Source organism: Macaca fascicularis, chromosome 8 (assembly GCF_037993035.2).
Source record: "Macaca fascicularis isolate 582-1 chromosome 8, T2T-MFA8v1.1".
In the NCBI taxonomy this organism is placed as follows: domain Eukaryota; kingdom Metazoa; phylum Chordata; class Mammalia; order Primates; family Cercopithecidae; genus Macaca; species Macaca fascicularis.
In genome coordinates, this window is record NC_088382.1 from 96,210,645 (window position 1) to 96,228,948 (window position 18,304).

The following is an 18,304-nucleotide window of genomic DNA, read 5'->3' on the forward strand; positions in this document are numbered from 1 at the left end:
ATTTGGATACCCAGTTTGGGGTAGATCGATCGATCTATCTATGTATCTAGATATATATCTATGTATATATCTAGATACATATATACACACATATCTAGATATAAATCTATATATATAGATGTGTGTGTGTGTGTAAATATACACACCATATATATACACATGGTAAAGGAGACATGCTTTTCAGTATAGCTGTTTTTCTTGAAAATACTCTAAATGTAGTTTTTATTTTGAGTTCAATAAACATGGGTAAAGTACCAGAGAATCCTTTATGCTAAATTGCCACAGTTTTGTTCAAAAGATTTGCTTATTGTTATCATTATATGCCGTGCACATAGCTTTTCACATAATTTGCCATGTGCATGACTGCATTAGGAAATTTCAGTCATATGATTACTCTCTTCACTAAATCTTTATCGTAGCCTGATTCTGTGCTCATTTCCCAGGTTATGTTGTGTGGCATGCAGGAGGTTGACTTGGCAGATTGGCAGAGAAATACTGTTTATCGACATTATACAAGAAACAGCAAGCAAATCATTTGGTTTTGGCAGGTATTTGCTTTTATCTTTTTTGAAACAAAGTACTCAACGTATTTGAAACAAAGTACTCAACATATTTTCTAATGAAATGGTGGTTTTAAAAATAGCTTATTATTTTTAATTGAGACTGCTTTTGGACACAGTTTATAATTTTCCAATTCTGAATCTAAGAGAACAGTGTGAACACTTGTCAAAAGTACTTTCTATTGCTTCTTTGACTGTCTTGCTAAAATGAAGGAGTGAATGACGGAATCTTATTTAAGTAATAGTTTAATGTTAATAGTTGTAGGCATAGCAATTTTTTTCTAGTGGTATCAAAGTAGTCTAAATTCCACTTAATTCTAGAAGTAAATGAGGAAATATGTTTGTAATGATAGTCAGTGCAGATATTTTAATTCCTCTGAGGTAATATATACTAGGGAATTAGAATGATCGAGGGCATAATGTCATAAGAGTGACTTTATTCATTTATTTATGTATTTATTTTTATTTTTTTGTGTTTTGCTTAAACTGTAATAGGATGGTCTCAGGAATCCAAGTGTACCACACTAACTTGAACATTTTATTTTAATAGACTTTTGTTTTGTGTGTTTATTTGAGAATTTAAAATCTCCAGATCAGGGATATTCTTTAGATAACTTCTCTACTAATTGGGACTCATTTGAGCAATTTAACGACTGGACTTCTGGCTTACTTCTGCTTAACTGTTTCATTTTCAGGTGAAGAGTAATGCTAGGTTTTGTGTTACAGTATACTTTCCAAAAGTTGCATCTTTTCATAAGGATGTATGTCATGAGTTTATTGCTTGATATTTTAAAGAGATGTAGACACTTCTAGAAATTTATCTTAAAATATACTTCCACATGTGTAAAGTGGCACATACCAAAGTAATGCAATATCATTGGTTTACTAACAGAGACTTGAAACAACCTAAATGTCCATCAGGAGAGTACTGAGTAAATAAACTATCATACATCCATTCTATATGTCTATACCTTGGAGTCATTCTTTTTTGAGACAGAGTCTCACTCTATTGCCTAGGCTGGAGTGCAGTGGCAGGATCTCGGCTCATTGCAACCTCTGCCTCCCAGGTTCAAGTGATTCTCCTGCCTCAGCGCCCCCACTCCAAGTAGCTGGGATTATGGGTGCGTGCCACCACGCCCAGCTAGTTTTTGTATTTTTAGTAGAGACAGGGTTTCACCATGTTGGCCAGGCTGGTCTTGAATTGCTGACCTCAAGTGATCCACCTGCCTTGGCCTCCCAAAGTGCTGGGATTACAGGTATGAGCCACTACGCCTGACTTTTCTTTCCATTTTTAAAAATGCAAATTAACAAAAATATTGGAGAATAATGTTTCAATACAGTATTAAGGGGAGAAGGAAGATGCTAAACAATGTGTATAATATGATGCTTTTTGTTTAAAGACTTATCATCTGTATAGTAAAAGTGTATGTTAGTATGGAAATATATCATCTTTGAAAAGGCAGAGAAAAAACTGGAAACAGTTCTAGAGGGGTGCTGAGCAGTTGGAGGCGAAGGTAGGAAAGCTGCTTTTCATTAAGTAAAAGTCTTTTGCATTCTATACTATTACCTATTATAAAATAAATACATAAATAGGAAGGAATAAATCCATTTTCACGCCTAAAATACCTGAATTGCGTTGCATGCAATATGCATACTATTGTCTGTAACCTTCCCTTTCAGGCTTTTTACTAGCTTCGTTACATTTGGTCTTCCCTGGCTTTCTGTTTACACATTTGTATCTACATAGCCAATGAGCTTAAGCTTAGGGTCATATAAATCCAAATGAATACTTGTGTTTTCTGAAGTGGGTTTCTTTTAGGGGAAGTGGTGAGGTTTATGCCAGACCTGGTAATAAGTTTTGTTTCTTGTGTTTTGTTGAAATATGTGCCTCAGCACAGTTCTTCACTGAAATATTTTGGGACATGATTAGCACAGCTGTTTTATCTTATCCTTAGCTAAAGTTTATTCCCTATTTTTAAGATACATTTCTACTCTTAATCTGCTCCCTATGTTCCTTGCTTTCTGTTATACTCAGACCAATCAAATTAGTATTTCACCACATTGCCCATTTATGTCTTTGAAAATGACTAGTCAGTGAAATAGATAATTTTAGAGAAATGTGTACTTTGGTTTTTCAAGTACTAGTCAGGAAGAACACAAAGTGTTAGGAAAATGGTGTTTTGTGGGAGAAAATACCATAGACTATTAAGAGTGGCAGCAGAGAGGTGTTCATTTGTTTTCTGTAGCTTAAAGGGGAGATGGGTAATTGACTCAGGGAGGAATAACAGTGGTTTAGGGCTCATCTAGACTTGAGTTCAAATGTTAGTTCTGCCACTTTAGCAGTTTAAGAAGGACAAATCATTTAAACTCTCTAGGCCTCCATTTCCTTATGTGTACAGTGGGGATGCTAATGATTCTACCTATCTCATAGAATTGTGAGAACTAAATCCATGAAAACCAGTGGCACACTATTTGGCAGGAACCCTTAATAGCTGTTATACTACAGCCCAACAACAACATCTATCTTGGTTGCACCTTTTGTTTGACCTTACATAAATGACTTAACCTTGCCAAGATTCTCGTGTCTTTGCTCGCTGTAAGATGGGCGTAGTAATGATGGTGGCCAGCCTCCGTGTTCTCATGAGGATGACCTGAAGTGAGGTTCACAGTGTGCTTAGCATGGTGCCCACCCTTATTAAATGACAAACCCTACAACCACTTTTTCACACGACTTTTCAACCAATTCAGTGTTATTTAATTTCTTCAAGTGTGTACTAGTTTCATGATTGAATATAGTTTAGCATTTATTTCATATTAAAGTACATTGGATTTCATTACAGTTTGTGAAAGAGACAGACAATGAAGTAAGAATGCGACTACTGCAGTTCGTCACTGGAACCTGCCGTTTACCTCTAGGAGGATTTGCTGAGCTCATGGGTAAATGTAGTTTCACTGTAATTTCTCTGTAGATAATTTTGTGATAATAATGGCCTTTGGACATACAGTAGACTTGAACTAAAGATTACTCTTCTGTGCTGTAGATAGGACTTCATTTAGAAGAAAGAAAAATGAATGGCTAATATCAAAGCACTTGTAAAACAAAAATGAATGTCTCCTCATATAGCTGAGGTGGCCATTGCTTTGCTCCCTAGGGTGACTGTGAAGGGAGCGACATTCTGTATAAATAGTTTTCTTCCCACTGATTTAATTCTTATTGCTGGATCTCTGCAACAGTAAGAAGCTTCTTCAGGCAGAAGCAGCTTACATTGTGAATTTCTTCTTTATTTCGTATCATTCATATGATTATGCAGCATGTTCTATTATTTAAGTAGTTGTCAGAAGAAAAAAGTTTAAAGGACCAGATAAACTTTGTCTTATTTTCCTGGTGTAGGAAGTAATGGGCCTCAAAAGTTTTGCATTGAAAAAGTTGGCAAAGACACTTGGTTACCAAGAAGCCATACATGGTAAGTTCAAGAATCCTAAATACGAAGGTGAAAGCCACAGAGAATCTTTTGTTTTGTTCCTTTAAAAATATGTAAGATCCAGTATAACTGCGTATTCATTAAAGTAGTCAGAATTTCAATTTTGAGAACACATTGATTAATACAGCATTCTATAACTGAACACTTTAGCGTGTTCTCATTAATAGAAATACTTGAGAAATGCATCCATGGATTCAACAAATATTAGTGTACCCACTATGTATAAAGTAAGATTTAAGTATTCCCTGTCTTTTATGAAGTTTGTGCCCCATGGTGGGGCGCAAATGACAAACAGATAAACAAATAACTATTTGCAAATCCTGGTAAGTCCTTCGAAGGGAAAAATGAGAGTACTCTAATAGAGAACAACTAATGGGAACCTACTCTGGGTTGAGTGGTCAGGGAGATTTCTTGGAAGGGGTAATTTGCTTAAGTTGAGTTTGATAATGAGCATGCTGTGGGAATAAGCAGAGAAAGAACATTCTTTGCACAGAAATGCCAAAGTAAGCAAAGACCTTGAAGAAATTGTTTTTCAAGGAAATGAAGATGATAGGTATGATTGGAACTTGGTAAATCAGAAGAAAGGGAGATGAAAAAAATTGGGGGATGTAGGCAGGGATTAAATTATGTACAGCCTTATAGGCTAATATAAAGAACTGAGATATCAAAGAAAAATTAGACAGCTTTGAAAAGTTTTAAGTAGCAAGTAATAAATCCCAGAAAAATCGGCCGGAAAACAGTATAGGGGAGGAGTTGGATGCAAGGGTGAATGCAGGGAGAGTAGTTAGGAAATTGTTATAGTTACCCAGGCCAAAGATGACAGCCTGGAGATAGGTGATTCTTTCAGGAGGTCAAAACTATTTTCATACCAAGCCATTATTTGCCTTTTTATCATTTTGAAATTTCTACTTGTGGTGCAAAAGCAATGGTTTGTGAACCTGCTTGTGCCTTAGCATAAATCAAGGCAGTGGCACCAAACTGCTACTACCTCTGTATTCTTCAGCACCATATACTTGAGGTTTAAAGCAAGGGAAAAAAAAAAAAAAAAAGCAAAAAGGCAGGTTCATTGAAGTTCTTTATGAAGCAGTAAAAATTACTAACTTTATTCAATCTTGATGCTTGAGTATATGTTTTTTTAACATTTGTGTGACAAAATAGGAAGTCTGAAATAGCACTTGTGCACACCAGAGAATGATTTTCTTGAAGGAAAGCTCTTGGGCAGTTGTTTGAGTTGAAAACTGAACTAGCTTGTTTTCTTTTATGGAACACTATTTTTACTTGAAAAAATGACCGCCAGCAGTTTATGCAGACTTAGGTATTTGACAGACATTTTCTTGAGAAGTAATGTTGTTAGCTTGTCATTTTAAGGAAAACAATAGGCATTTGTTGGTGGTGATAATTACCACCATGAGCTTGAGAGCTTCTGAAGACTTTCGTCAATGAGATTAGTGAGATTGTTTGTTTTTTGTTTTTTTGAGACGGAGTCTTGCTCTGTCACCCAGGCTGGAGGGCAGTGGCGCGATCTCAGCTCACTACAACCTTCGCCTCCCAGGTTCAAGCGATTCTCCTGCCTCAGCCTCCTGGGTAGCTGGGATTACAGGTGCGCACCACCATAGCTGGCTTATTTTTGTATTTTTAGTAGAGACGTGGTTTCACCATGTTGGTCAGGCTGGTCTCGAACTCCTCACCTCGTGATCTACCCGTCTTGGCCTCCCAAAGTGCTGGGATTACAGGAGTGAGCCACCATGCCCGGCTGATTAGTGGTATTTTAACAAATGTGATTTTTTTTTCCTATTATATAATTAAATGAGTCAACATTTAGAAAATCCTTATAATTCAATGAGTCATTATTTTCAAATGATCAGTGAATGCTACAACAAATGTTACAAAATGACGCATGAGTAAAAGATCTATTCAAAGTGCAAGAGAGTCTGGGCACAGTGACTCACACCTATAATCCCAACACTTTGGAAGGCCGAGGTGGGAGGATCGCTTGAGCTCAGGAGTTTGAGACCAGCCTAGGCAACATGGTGAAACCCCGTCTCTACAAAAAATACAAAAATTAGCCGGGTGTGTTGGCACACACCAGTAGTCCCAGCTTCTCTGGAGGCTAAGATGGGAGGATCACTGGAGCCAGGGAAGTCAAGGCTGCAGCGATCCATGATCACACCACTACACTCCAGTCTGGGTGACAGAGTAAGACCCTGTCTCAAAAAAAATCAAATCAAATCAAAAACAAAGTGCAAGAGAGAACAGTAAATTTTGTATAACAAAGTACAAAGTGTTCTTTGACCTGATTTCGAACCATATTGTGCATTCCCTTGTCAAATTTAGTATCAAAGAATAATATCGATAATTATCTGACAAGATGAGTAGAGTATATCTCTATTTCTAACTATTTTTCTGTGTGGGGCAGTAGATTAAATGTACAAGTAGATATCAGAATCCAGATGTTTTCTGTTACACCAGATATTTAAAAGATTTCCAAAACTATAAAACAAAATCACTCTTTCCACTATATTTTTTTGGAAATACTTGGGTTTTTCCCATTAAAATGTTTATTTTCATATCAAAATGAATTAATACTTTTTAAACTTCTGTTTTAACTTGTAAATATCAGTAGCTATAATTCATATAAATAAAATATGTTTTAACTTTTAAATATCAGTAGCTATAATTCATATAAATGAAAGCTCTTTGCAGTTGGAAATTTTTTTTTCCGAGACAGTCTTGCTGTGTTACCCAGATTAGAGTGCAGTGGCACAAACACAAGTCACTGCAGCCTCAACCTCCTGGGTTCAAACAATCTTCCCACCATAGCCTCCCCAGTAGCTGGGACCACCAGTGTACACCACTATGCCTGGCTAATTTTTTAATTTTTTGTAGGGACTAAGTTTTGCTATGTTTTCCCAGGTGGGTCTTAAACTCTGGGCTCAAGCCGTCCTCCTGCCTTGGCCTCTGAAAGTGCTGGGGTTATAGGCATTAGCCACCGCTCCCAGCCAAGGTTGACAATATTTTTAAGAGTGAAAAGGAGTCCTGTGACCAAAATTTGAAGACCTCTGCCTTCAATTAAAGTGGTAGATCCAATATCTACCACTTTTGAGTGATTTTTGAGTCAAGGGGAGAATTAAAATAGATTTCAAATTTTGTGAAGGGAAAGTAATTACCACCCACTGATTTCTGTTTTCTCAAAGTATAAGGAGAAGTCACTGGCTAAGAGTGAAGAAAGGAAAAACTTTCGAAGGAAAGAAGGAATTGGGAGAATTGTTAGAGAATAGGGAAGTATTGATTAGAGGAACACGGCTAAGATTGCTAGGCAAAATTGGATTGTTCACTTGGATTAGTAGTATATTTGAAATGACAACCGTCTACTTGAATGCATGATTTCCTCCCCCAGTAATTTTCAGCTGTTAAGTTGAAAGGAACAAGAAAGCAGAAGATTGAGTTCATCAGAATTTGAGTTTATGAGTTCAAAAGAGGGAGAAGCGTGAGATTTAAAAATATTTGTAGGCCGGGCAAGGTGGCTCACACCTGCAATCCCAACACTTTGGGAGGCTGAGGTGGGCAGATCCCAGGAGTTTGAGACCAACTTGGCCAACATGGTAAAACACCGTCTCTACTAAAAATAGTCGGGCGTGGCTGTGCACGCCTGTAAACCTAGCCACTTGGGAGGTTGAGAGCAGGAGAATCAGTTGAACCCCAGAGACGGGGGTTGCAGTGAGCCAAGATTGCACCACTGCACTCCAGCCTGGGATACAGAGCTAGACTCTGTCTCAAAATAAATTAAATGAATATGTTGTAAATACTTTTACAAATACAAATAAAATGCAAATACATTATGATGTATAATGATGGACTGTGATCTCTAATTATAGTGATGGGCTATAGGTAAAGAAAAAAGGGAGGACAAGAAGAGGTAGACAGGATAGTATGATGAGGTCAACAGGCTGGCATTTTAATTGAAATAAACTGGAAAGACATGGTAAGAGAACAGGATTTTTAAATTAGAAACTTCCTTTACTGGTGATGTCAGGGTTCAAAGTATAGCCTTGGGGTCAATAATTGAAGAAAGCAGAATCAATTTTAGCTTGTCTGTCTTACAAAAACAGCACAAAACATAATGGCCAATGTTTTAAAACAGAAGCCTCTTTTGGATGTTTTCAAGTAACCTACTTTCATGTTTTTCAACTCGGCATTTACTAAATATCTACTGTATGCGAAACAGATCAGCATTAAGAGAGTGCAGAGATGACTGCCCTCATGGATTTTAGAATCTAATGGGAGAAACCAGTCAGTCCTAATCCAGAGTAGATTAAAATAGATGCTAAAACAGAAATAAAAGGAGCTTATGAATAGGGAAATTGTATGTATAAGATGCTCAGAGGAAGTTGTAGCATTTGGACTGGTTCTTGATGAAAAGTGTATTCCAGATCATAGAGAGCAGGGTTACAGAAAGAGAAAGGCATGTGGCATGCTCGGGAGAGCGTGAAACAAGTTGACGGTAGAGAACAGAAGCTTCCTTTCCCCACCACAGCCCCCTCCCCACCCACAGCAACTCAAAAGCAGCAAAGGTTTTTGAAGAGTAGCATAAACTGGTATGTCATTTTAGCAAAAAGTAAAAAAGAAACAAAACAAATGGGCCCAAAGTTGAGTAGCAGGAAATTCTCTGATGATCCAGATAAGAGATGATGGGGAAGCATATACAGAGGGATGTAGTGGCAGTAGAAATGATCAGGAGGAGCCTGGGCAATGTGACAAAACTTTGTCTCTACAAAAAATATACAAAAGTTAGCTGGCCATGGTGGCATGCACCTGTACTTCCAGCCACTCCGGGGGCTGAGGTGGGAGGAGGGAAGATTGCTTGAGCCTGGGAGGTCGAGGTTGCAGTGAGCCGAGACAGTGTCACTGCACCCTAGCCTAGGCAACACAGCCAGACCCTGTCTCCAAATAAATACATAATCAGGAGAAAAAATGGAATATTTGGTAGATAGAATGACAGAATTTGGCAAAGACTATATGTGAAAGATGTAAGAGAACAGAAAGTGAATGGTTGTCTTATATAGGAAGTATTGAAAAATAATATTTTTTTGACCTTGTTATCATACTCTACCTTGAAGTATAGTTTAAAGGGGAAGGCAGTAGATGGTCTGCTTAGTTGCTGCTATTAATATCTTTAACTTCTTTTAAAATACAAAGAATACAGTCTTAAAACAGCACTGTTTTAATTAGATGCCTTGTTTCAAAGGCTCTTTCCTTACTCTAACATGGGAGGATCAAGGGCACATGGAAAGTGGTGGGAATGGTAAGAGGGTACCTGGATAATCTCTAGAAAGCTTCTGCATGGGAAAATGAAGGTACAGAAGCGTTCTGACTTACTCAGAGCTATCTCACTAGTCACTGCTACTGTGGGGACCAAAACCCTGAACACCCGAATCCTAATCTAGCTACTCAGTGCTGTACCTTACAAAATGAAATGTGATTTCACCTTTGTAAACTGAAAAATAATACATTGTTATTTTAAGCATTTTTTAGTATTTTAACATTTTTCATCAGTTAATCCCAGAATGGAATTATTTGAGTATGACAAGGCTAAAAAAGTATCATTTTAGAAGAGTTTATATATGTGGTTAGATTATTTGAAAAGACAGATGTATATATTTGTTCACTGACTGTCTCCACCCCAGAATGTAAATTCCATGAAGGCAGGGATTTTCGTTTTCTTCACTGTATCACTAGCTTATCGGTTATGTCAAAAAATCTCAGTAAATGACTGATGAATGAGTGACTGAGTGGATGAAAGAAATGGACTCTTATCCTAAGAGAAATTAGGAGGACTCATGACACACGTAACAGGAATAATAAAAAGAAAATTGATTTTTTTTTAAAAAATTGTCTTTATCCAAATTTGCTACACTTATTATTTGTAATTCCATTTTCCTCTCGGAGATGTTAAAATAGTTTTTATATGTAAGTCTTAAATTTGGATTACTCTAAGAAATTTAGAAATGTTAATATACCAATTAAGTAATATTATAGTAGTAAATTGTTAGAATAATTCTGGCAAAATTTTTACATATATAGTATATATTCATATATCCATTCAGCTTTTCTATGTGCTTTGAAAAATACTGTATTTTTTTTTCATTTTATTGAAAACATCTGATTTTGTTTTTGTTTCTGTTCAGTTTTAATCGCTTGGATCTACCACCATATAAGAGTTATGAACAACTAAAGGAAAAACTTCTTTTTGCAATAGAAGAGACAGAGGGATTTGGACAAGAATGAATGTGGCTTCTTATTTTGGAGGAGCTCTTGCATTTAAATACCCCAGCCAAGAAAAATTGCACAGATAGTGTATATAAGCTGTTCATTCTGTACAGTGAATTTTCCGAACCTCTCAAAGTATGTTTTCCGTTCTTCCACAGAAATATGCAAAACAGTTCATCCTTTTCTACTTTATTTATTGTTCCCTTGAAATGACTGACCAGGAAAAACATCATCCTTAAATTTTGAAGCAAGTGAGAGACTTTATTAAAAATACATATATATCTATAAAAGCATATATGATAGTGGCTCTAGTTTTATAGAGCTCCAAGTGTATGAAACATGACAGCCGTTCATTCATAAAGATCTGGATTTGCTTTACCTTGTTAATATTATCTAGGGGAAAAAGTGCAAATTGCTCCATGTTCTTCTCTCCCTTATGTAACATCTCCTGAGGGTGTTTAGTTGCATGGCTGTTCAGGAAGGTATTAAGGGCTTAGGCCAAATCTTACTTTGAGTATGTTAAAAAAAAAAAAAATGCTGCTGGCTTTTCTGAAGACAGGTGCTTGAAACCTGTCAGTTTGTTTTAAATAAATACAATAGTTGAAAATTTTTCTGTTACATCAGTAATATTGTCAAAGTAATGGATAAAACCATAACTTACACATGCAAGTCATATACTAGATCTGATACTATTTAGTTTATCGAAATTGGAAAGATTCATTGAGCAGCATAGAAGTTTGTTTACATGTTGAGATGCTAGGTATTTGTGGAATTAAAAAGAATCAGGCACTTTTGTACTTTGTTTTTAAATCTGTGATGTTTTTCAAATTTAATTCATAATAAATTGATGCAGTTTCATACTTAGGAACATACAAAAGGTAATGTGAACTCTGCCACTTTTTTTGTGTTCAAAGTTTTGGATTTTATGAAGCCAGATGGATTGAAGAGTTACATAAGCATTTGAATGCTCTAATATGAGGCTAATGATTTTCTGTTAGTATTTGACTATCTTCATTCCTCTCAAATTCGTAACAGTTCTATTTATCTGAATTAAATAAGCATATAAAAATCTTTTGAGTCTCCCCCTTTTTACACAGATAATTATTTTTGTCATAAGTAACACTTTTTAATTGTTTTTCATCATAAGGCCTTTGCTGAACTACAAAAATGTGTAACAAATTAAAATCTGATGTGAATGATATTAATGCTACTTTTAGCCAACTGGGCTTCCTAATACAAAATTTTAAATTTCCATTTGTATCATGCTTTTAATATGCACTGTAAATTTCATCAACTTAAACATTTTTTATAGCCATGGAACTGACTTCTTAAAATATGTTGCCTATAAATATTTCACTGCTAAGTACATACAGAAAAACAGTAATTATTGTTTTGCCAAAATTTTATTTTTCTACATACTGAGAGTGTGTTCTGCATTTTATTCAGAAACCACAGTAAAGACGAAAGAAAGGCAGTGATCTGCTTGGCTGAATAGACTCCTTTTCCAAATCCTAATTATGAACACTCTGGTTATTTTCAAGCCTAAAGAATTTTTTAAAAATTCTAATGTATGTGACAGGTTATGTGATAGACGGTAACTGGTCTTCAAAAAGGACTGCCTTAATTATACCATAAGAGTTAAGTATTAGAATTACAAATGGTACCACTGCTGTATACATTTTGCTATGACACAAGTTATTGAATATCATTCATTGGAGGTATGATTTAGCAGATTTGACTAAAGAAGGTGGCTTTCCAGTTCGTTTTCAGGGTGCTGGTCTCCCTCCTCAAGTAAGAAATGACGATGCACCAGGTGAGGCTACACAGAACCCTACAAGAGACCAAACCAGCTTTGTTTTGGAGAATTCATCAGGGTCTTCCACTTTTCACACCCAGTTATAGATATCCAAGACCTACAGGCAGAGCTGTCTTGATTTATCTACCCAGCAGCAGTCGGAAAAATTGTAGAAATATGGTCCCTCACTCACCTTCTCCCCTTCTTCCCTTCCCAGCTGGACCAACCAGAAGAAATTAGGGAGTGCAAGACTCTCTGTGCAGTTCATGAGGAAACAGACAAAAGGGAGGCTCAGAGACAGGTTTATACTGCTATTTCATTTTGGTGACTCACCCGCCCCCACCACCAGTAAATAGTCCAGGGAATAGATCACAGACCCAATACAATTGTGTCTATTAGATCAGTTTAGTTATTTGTCTTCCAGGGAAAGCAGCTTACCAGTGTTTGGGGTTCCCCCCCTCACCCCCATACTTCCCAAGTAGTTGAAAATGAAAAGGTTAACAAAACCTTTCCCCCTGATGATTTCTGTTAACTACCTACCTCTTCCTACCCTGACAACTAAATAGGATGTATTGCCAGGCAACTTTGCTTCCGGTAAGTATGACCCCTAGGACTGGTAAGTTGCATCTGGACTGGGAAATCTCCAGATACATGATAGAAAGCCACAGCTTTGGACATACTTGAGTGGAAAAGTCTTGTAACTGCATGTCCTTTAAGGAGGACCCTGAGCTGTCACCTGGGGAGATACCGTTGCATTGCTGTTAGAATATTGTCTTCTGAAAAGGAGGTTCAAAATTGTCCTGCTGGTGAGCTGTGGTTCCTGTCCTAGAGCCTTCTGAGTAAATTGGTGCCAAATATAGCCTGTTGTAGACTTGTTAAGTCTGAATGTTTGGTTGAACCTAAGAAGATTGGTGGATGATGCAGAAGTAAAAATCTTCCTTTGTTGAAATACGCAAATAAAAGTTGTCCTGTAACACTTAGTTGGCCTTAAAAGCCAAGCTTTAGGTCAACTGGGGATTTGATCTAAGTCCAAAAGTGATATCTCCTAAATTCCAAAATTTCTCTCCTCAATTCTCAATCAAGAACAAAATCAGAGGTAATAGTAGTTGTATTTATTGGTATTCATGGCAAATCCTTTACATAAATTATTCTTTTAATCCTTACAATTCCATGAAATTGGTGGGGGTTGCCTTTAATGATGCTTTTTTTTATAGATGAGGAAAGTGAGTATGAGAGAAGACATTTTTACAACATCCACAGCTAGTACACAGCCCGTGATTAAAAACTCAGTTGAGATAACTTGGCCATCAAGAAATTGAGGACTTTTACATTCTTATAGGATCATGGCCACTTTCCAAAATCAGTATTCTACTCACATCCTCAAAAGGAAGGAAGGAAACATCTATAAAGGAGAGAGATAGCCTGTGTATGTAATACGCTTAGAAGACAGAGTACTACCAACTTCTATATACATGTATATGGGGAAATAAGCATCTCAGTCCAGCAGTCAGCTCTGGAATCCACACAAGAACAGAATCAGGTGGGGGCTGCAGGGGAAGGAGTAAGGGATTCCTGGGGTTCCTTCTCAGTAGTGGGTCTCATCCTTAGTGGGGAAACATCAAGAACCAATGTGACATGTGGGGAATCAGGCTCCTGGGAAGTCAAGTGGAAGCGACTTAGTGCACAGAATTAGAATCTTGGGAAGGCACCATGTCTTGCAGAAGAAACCTAACCCTCAGAGAGTAAAGGGGAAAAATGAAGATAAGGACCCAATAGCCATACTCCTGGACATGTATCCCAGAGAGAGAGAATTTATGTAGACATAAAAACCGGCATATAATGCTCATAGCAGATTTGTAACAGCCCCAAATCAGGAATAACCTAAATGCCCCTCAGCATATGATTGATACGGTATGCCCATACAATTAAATACTAATCAACTCTAAAAAGGAACAAACTATTGATAGAACTTAGGTCTCAAGGGAATTATGCTGAGTGGAAAAAAAAGTGTCACAGGGTCTCACTGTATGATTCCATTTGTATAACACTGTTGAAATAAAATTATGAAGAACAGATTAGTGCTTGTCAGAGCTAGGGATGGGTGGGGGAGAGGAGGTGGATGGCGTGACTATAAAGGGACAGCACTAGGGATCTTTGCGATGATGGAACAGGTCTGTATCTTGATTATGGTGGCAGTTACCAAAAATCTACATGTGATAGAACTGCATACAACTATACACACAAGAGCATTTAAAAGTGGTAAAATCTAAATAAGGTCTGTGGTCTGTACCAATGTCAGTTTCTGGGTTTTGCTATTGTACTTTAGGTTATATGAGATGTTAGCACTGGGACAGGCTGAGAGACGGGTACACAGGACCTTTTTTTTTTTTTTTTTTTTTTTTTTTAGTGTGTGAATCTATAATTATTTGAAAGTAAAAATATTTTTTAAAGTTCTAATAAGGAATCAGGAGGTAAAACCGCACTCCATAAAAAGCTTTATTACTGAATGATACCTGATCTCACAAAAAACAACTTAGCAGAAAGTATTCTTGAACTAACCCAGACCCTTTCCTCCCATTTGATGACTTAGTATTGCTGGTAACTCAACATAAAATTACATCCCTAGGGAAAAAGTAAAATCACTAAAGAGAAAACTGAAAATAAGAAAAAAGTAAATTTTAACACAATATGCTAATATGAATTAAATTATTAGATATTTAAAAAATCCAAAATAGCAACTAAAAAACTCAGAACTGGACAAACAAAATGCAGATGTGAATGACTGGCTAAAATCAGGAAAAACATTCAGAGAAAAAGACAAACATATCAGACATGAAGGCAATTATAAAGTATCTAAGGAAGAAGAGATACAACCAAAAGTAAAATAAGAGATATGGAAGATATAAATGAAAAGAGCCAAGAAAATGAAACAAAAAGGCTAAAAGAAAAATCAGTAAGTGATTGATAAATATGAAAGTCAGGCAAAGATCTAATAGAACTAATTTGAGTCCTGGAAATAAGCTGGAACAGCGGTTCTCAAGGTGTGGTCAATTAGGCCAATCTGGAATGTGACAGAATCTATGACAAATGGACTGGCCTATTCAAAAAGTCAATGTTGCAAGAAGAAAAAAATGGGGAACTGTTCTAGATTGAAAGATAAGCAACAAATCAAATGCAATTTGGATCCTGATTTTAAGAAGCATGAGACATCTTGGGGACGTTTGAGAAATTTTGAATATGGGTAGATACTAGATGATGTTAGAGCATTGTTAACTTTTCCAGTTGTGATAATGGTTTTGTGTTTGTTTAGGAAGATGTCTTTATTCTGAGAAAATGCATGCTGACACATTTAGGGGTGAACTATTATGATGCTTGCAATTAATTTCAAAAGGTTTAGAAATGTATGTGTTTGTACACACACAGACATACATATAAATACAGTTTGAACATCCCTGAATCCAAAAATCTGAAACATGAAATTTGTGCTCCATAATTCAAAGCTTTCTGAGTGCCAAAATGATGATACAAGTAGAAAATTCCACATCTGACCTCATGTAACAGGTCACAGTCAAAATGCAGGTGCACAACACAGTTTATTCGGTTTCCCTAAAGGAAAAAACCCATTTTAAAAAGCCATCCAGCAGAATGCCACCACATCCCTAGAAAGACCCACTTCTGGCCCTTCAGCTGCTTCTGTTTCTCCTCACCTACAAAAATAAAATACAGTATACAATAACCTTTTAAAATACAGCATCATAAGCAGGAGACTGAAAGCCTGCCATTGTTTGTTGCTGCTGTTAACCAGCTGATAAAGGTTTCTGGTGATGCTACTGTTGCCTAGCTACCCTGACCACATTATTTTTTCACTGTATCAATGGTATGTCTTTTTTTTTTTTTTTTTTTTTTGCCATCTTTGTTCCTATGCGAATTATGTCATTTTTTTTACTGTTAAGTAGTTATGCATGAATAAGTATAGTAACTGCTTATTGGTAGCATATAAATTCAGTCAGGAATGATGGTGACATCAAACCACAAATTGACCACATGAGTGGCTGAGATGACACCTTTGCTTTCTGATGGTTCAATGTATGCAAACTTTGTCTCAATGCACAAAATTATTTTTAAAATATTATATAAAGTTACCTTCAGGCTATGTGCATAAGGTATATATGAAACAAGTGAATTTTGTGTTTAGACTTGGATCCCATCTCCAAGATGTCTTATTGTGTATATGGAGATACTCCAAAATTTGAAAAAAATCCCAAATCCAAAATGCTGCTTCTAGTCACAAGTATTTCAGATAAGAGATACACAACCTATATAGCAGAATCGTTGAATCTGAGATGGGTGTACAAAGATCACTACTTTCGGTCTTCCTTTTTGTTTGAAAATGTACATGATAAGCATATCCATACAGTTCATTGTAACATTACAATTTCCAAATCCTTTGGGGAAAATCCACCTACACACAGTCTCTCTTTATCCAAGTGGATTCAAGATGATATTCCTTTTTACAAAACTTAAAAAGATTTTGCAGTGGTGGCACTCCAGCCTCAAGTGAGTAGCATAGTCCTGCCTATTTAAAAACATCTTAGTATTCCATTTCACTCTTAAGTTTTGTGTTCCTTCCATTCCATTAGGGAATAGAGCTTTGTGTCTGATAAATTCAGTCTACCATGAGACTATACACCACATTTAGAGGAAACTGGCCAGGCGTGGTGGCTCACACCTGTAATCCCCACACTTTGGGAGGCTGAGGTGGGCAGATCACTTGGGGCCAGGAGTTTGAGACCAGCCTAGCCAACCTGGCAAAACCCCATCTCTACCAAAAATATAAAAGCCGGGTGTGGTGGTACAACCCTGTAATCCCAGCCACTCAGGAGGTTAAGGCAGGAGAATCACTTGAACCAGGGAGGCGGAGGCTGCAGTGGGCCAAGATTGTGCCACTGCACGCCAGCCTGGATGACCGAGTGAGACTCTGTCTCAAAAAAATAAAAATAAAAAAGGAAACCACTCAATTTTTAGTCGTCTCCTGACTTAATTCTTTCCTTATACAGGTTAGCTCCAAGATACATCATTTAACTACTTTATGTCAGGAAACCACAAAATCCTAACCTCTTTCACCACACCTTCTCTGCAAAGATCTCAACTTAGAATCAATCCAACTTGAAAATCCATCCCCCTGTATATCCCCTATAGATCCATTTCCCCTCCTCTACAAAGCTTTCTTTGCTTGATCTCCCATCCCAATGTGATCAATCCTTAGAAATCTCATACCATTTTGCATTGCTGGTATCCAGGATGCAAAATAATCTTTGCCTGAGCCATGGAGATTTATTTCTACCACTCTTATGGCAATTATTTATTTTACTTTATTATTTGTGAAGAAGCCTAGAATTTTTTATATTTACACTGTTAAATGGTCACAACATTTTAAAAGCCGTAGAACAGTTATAGTTCATATATTTTTATAATTAAATGAAAAGGCAATGTTTATTAGCTGTTTCACACATCGTCTCTGAAAAGTTCTCAGTTCTTCTCACTGAAACTTGTAAGCAACTGAGCAGCTTCTGTCTGTATCTAAAATGGAAAAATATATGTTATAAGTAAACAGGAGAGCTAAGAGACTAACTTGTGAAATTTCAGTTTATAAAGTGGGGTTTCTAAGAGTTTCCAAACACCAGATAGGACATTATAACAATAAAATTTCTTGACAGTGACCCGATGAGACTCTCAGCTCTTCCACTTTAGTACACATCCCTTGACTTTTATGTTTTAGAAATCTTAACTCCATCTGCCATGTGTGTCAAAACAGGAATAATTCTGCATTGTAGCAGGCAACCCCTAACATCTCTTTGGTGACAGTAACTAAACATTTCCTATATAGAAATATAAATGTCAATGAATTTACACTTGAAATGAACACACCTGTTTTCAACAATATTATGCATTTAGAAAATTATGCTTTTAAAGTTCTTAATTCACCATTTAATAGTGCCTCAAAACATTTCTGCCTTACTTTATGGGAGATGTTTTACCTGTTTATCCTCCTCTGTGTGTGCTGGATAGTCCTTGGCTTTCATTAGCCAGAAAGCAGCAAGCTTTTTGTTGTGTAGTTTCAAGTATGTCTTTCCTAAAAGAAGTAAGTTTTTGCTGTAGAAGTTTGGATCCACTGCACATAGGAAAGAAAAAATGATCTC

General features: G+C 36.6%; 2 protein-coding genes across 11 annotated transcripts in view; one reads left to right on the top strand and one right to left on the bottom strand.

The window, feature by feature from the left end:
• The window catches only part of WWP1 (WW domain containing E3 ubiquitin protein ligase 1), a 141,337-nt gene that overhangs the window by 111,882 nt on the left and 11,151 nt on the right, over positions 1–18,304 (top strand). For 7 of the 9 annotated variants that reach the window (XR_012416484.1, XR_012416483.1, XR_012416485.1 and 4 more), the window contains exons 21-24: positions 444–548; positions 3,401–3,497; positions 3,952–4,024; positions 10,228–11,783. Coding sequence is in view for 6 of the 9 variants with exons in the window: in XM_045398467.3 (XP_045254402.2) it covers positions 444–548; positions 3,401–3,497; positions 3,952–4,024; positions 10,228–10,327 (375 nt within the window). In the remaining 3 variants the exon portion in view is untranslated. Of the gene's footprint in view, positions 1–443; positions 549–3,400; positions 3,498–3,951; positions 4,025–10,227; positions 11,784–18,304 lie in introns of those variants that run through there. The other 2 variants (XM_045398469.3, XM_073999067.1) reach the window with 1 other exon arrangement.
• RMDN1 (regulator of microtubule dynamics 1) overlaps positions 17,438–18,304 on the bottom strand; it is a 34,136-nt gene continuing 33,269 nt past the window's right edge. For both annotated transcript variants that reach the window (XM_005563647.4, XM_015455006.3), the window contains exons 9-10: positions 18,143–18,276; positions 17,438–17,684 (exon numbers count right to left, since the gene is read on the bottom strand). In XM_005563647.4, coding sequence (XP_005563704.1) covers positions 17,634–17,684; positions 18,143–18,276 — 185 coding nt within the window. In that variant the 3' untranslated portion in view covers positions 17,438–17,633. The remainder of the gene's footprint in view (positions 17,685–18,142; positions 18,277–18,304) is intronic.